This window comes from Cyprinodon variegatus, unplaced genomic scaffold, assembly GCF_000732505.1.
Source record: "Cyprinodon variegatus isolate N-32 unplaced genomic scaffold, C_variegatus-1.0 Scaffold57, whole genome shotgun sequence".
In the NCBI taxonomy this organism is placed as follows: domain Eukaryota; kingdom Metazoa; phylum Chordata; class Actinopteri; order Cyprinodontiformes; family Cyprinodontidae; genus Cyprinodon; species Cyprinodon variegatus.
Window position 1 is genome coordinate 836,842 of NW_015150510.1, and position 1,396 is coordinate 838,237.

General features: G+C 40.0%; 1 protein-coding gene across 1 annotated transcript in view; it reads right to left on the reverse strand.

The window, feature by feature from the left end:
- cdc73 (cell division cycle 73) overlaps window positions 1-1,396 on the reverse strand; it is a 39,936-nt gene that overhangs the window by 9,772 nt on the left and 28,768 nt on the right. Inside the window, exons 14-15 of the mRNA XM_015371374.1 lie at window positions 1,009-1,170; window positions 739-766 (exon numbers count right to left, since the gene is read on the reverse strand). Of these exons, the coding sequence (XP_015226860.1) occupies window positions 739-766; window positions 1,009-1,170 (190 nt within the window). The remainder of the gene's footprint in view (window positions 1-738; window positions 767-1,008; window positions 1,171-1,396) is intronic.

Sequence of the window (1,396 nt, forward strand, 5' to 3'; positions counted from 1 at the left end):
CCAGACCCCGGCGCTGCAACCGGTTCCCCGTGTAAAATATTGATTGAATAAAATTTTACAACCCAATGTAAAATAAATGGTGTTCCCCTTTAAAAGATCAGGAGAAAAAAAAGGATGATGGCAAAAATGAAGAAAATCCTGCTTCCAGATTAATCAGGGCGTACCGAACCATGGGTAGGTAATCTGTTTAAGCAGCTTTGTGATGCGATAATTAAAAATAAAACTCTAAATGCACTCCCCTTGCTGTGAAGGAGCCGACGATGCTCAGTTTTAGCTGTTTGTGAGGCAGTATGATGAGACAGAGAGGGAGCTTGTTGTAGAAGTGTTGGAGATTCTCACAACGTTTAACAGCTTCTCAACAAATAAAAACTTTAGCGTCATCACCTGCGCTTCACTCCTCACTCTGTTAAATGTTTTTATTAACAAAACATTAAGCTTTCTATCAGTATTTCCCCTTTTAAATTCCTTGGACCTGCTTAGAAATACACTTTCCTTTTTTTGGATCAAAAAAAGAAAACTTTTAAACTAATAAAAAAAACATTTTTAAAACCCTTCCTCACGTTTGTTCTTTAACATTTTGAAGGGGTTTATTTTTCCGTATGTAGCATTTTAATGAAAAGCTACACTGTACACTGTATGTTTGTGGTTTTGAATGAAAGGGGAATTTTGTTTTGAATAGAGAGTATCTTGGCCTTTTGCTTGAAGTGATAAGTAAACCTTTTAATTCTTTGAAAATACGTTAACATTTCTAATCGGGCGCTTGTTGCTGCAAATAAGGGGTTAAAGCAAAGAAAACACGATGGTGTTAGATAGAAAAGGAGCAACCTGCATCGTAAACAGACTTCTGAAACCGGACACCGCCCACTCAGTTATTTCCAACAGTCCTGATGCTTTATCAACTGTTCAGAGTATCAGAAGCTTTGATTTAATCAGAAGGAAACCCAACTTTAACTGACATGTCAACTCCTTCACAGACTGAGTGAAATAACATTTTAATAAAAGTCTCACCAGTCCTGTGGAGCCAGTTTGAGCGGCTGATCGATGACTCGATAGGGAACCGTGACGCTCAGCGTCGTGCCGCCGGGCTGGATCTGGTCTTTGCGCCTCTGGAGCAGAACCTCGTTGTCCCGCTGGATGCCCTGTTTCTTCTTATCATCGGGTGTAACAAACCTGAAACCCAAACAGTGTTTAGATTCTGGAGTTGGACTACAGGTCAGCCGGCCAACAGACTTTCCTTGCGGTGACATTTAACATTTGGAAAAGTCAAACTAAAGGAGGTGCTGATTTTCAGCAGACTGTTGAATGTAACCAGACCCACTGGCTAATAAAACACAGCTCAGTTATACCATGTGATGTTGACTATTCTCTGTTTGAGTGATCAAGCTTTTTCTAACGT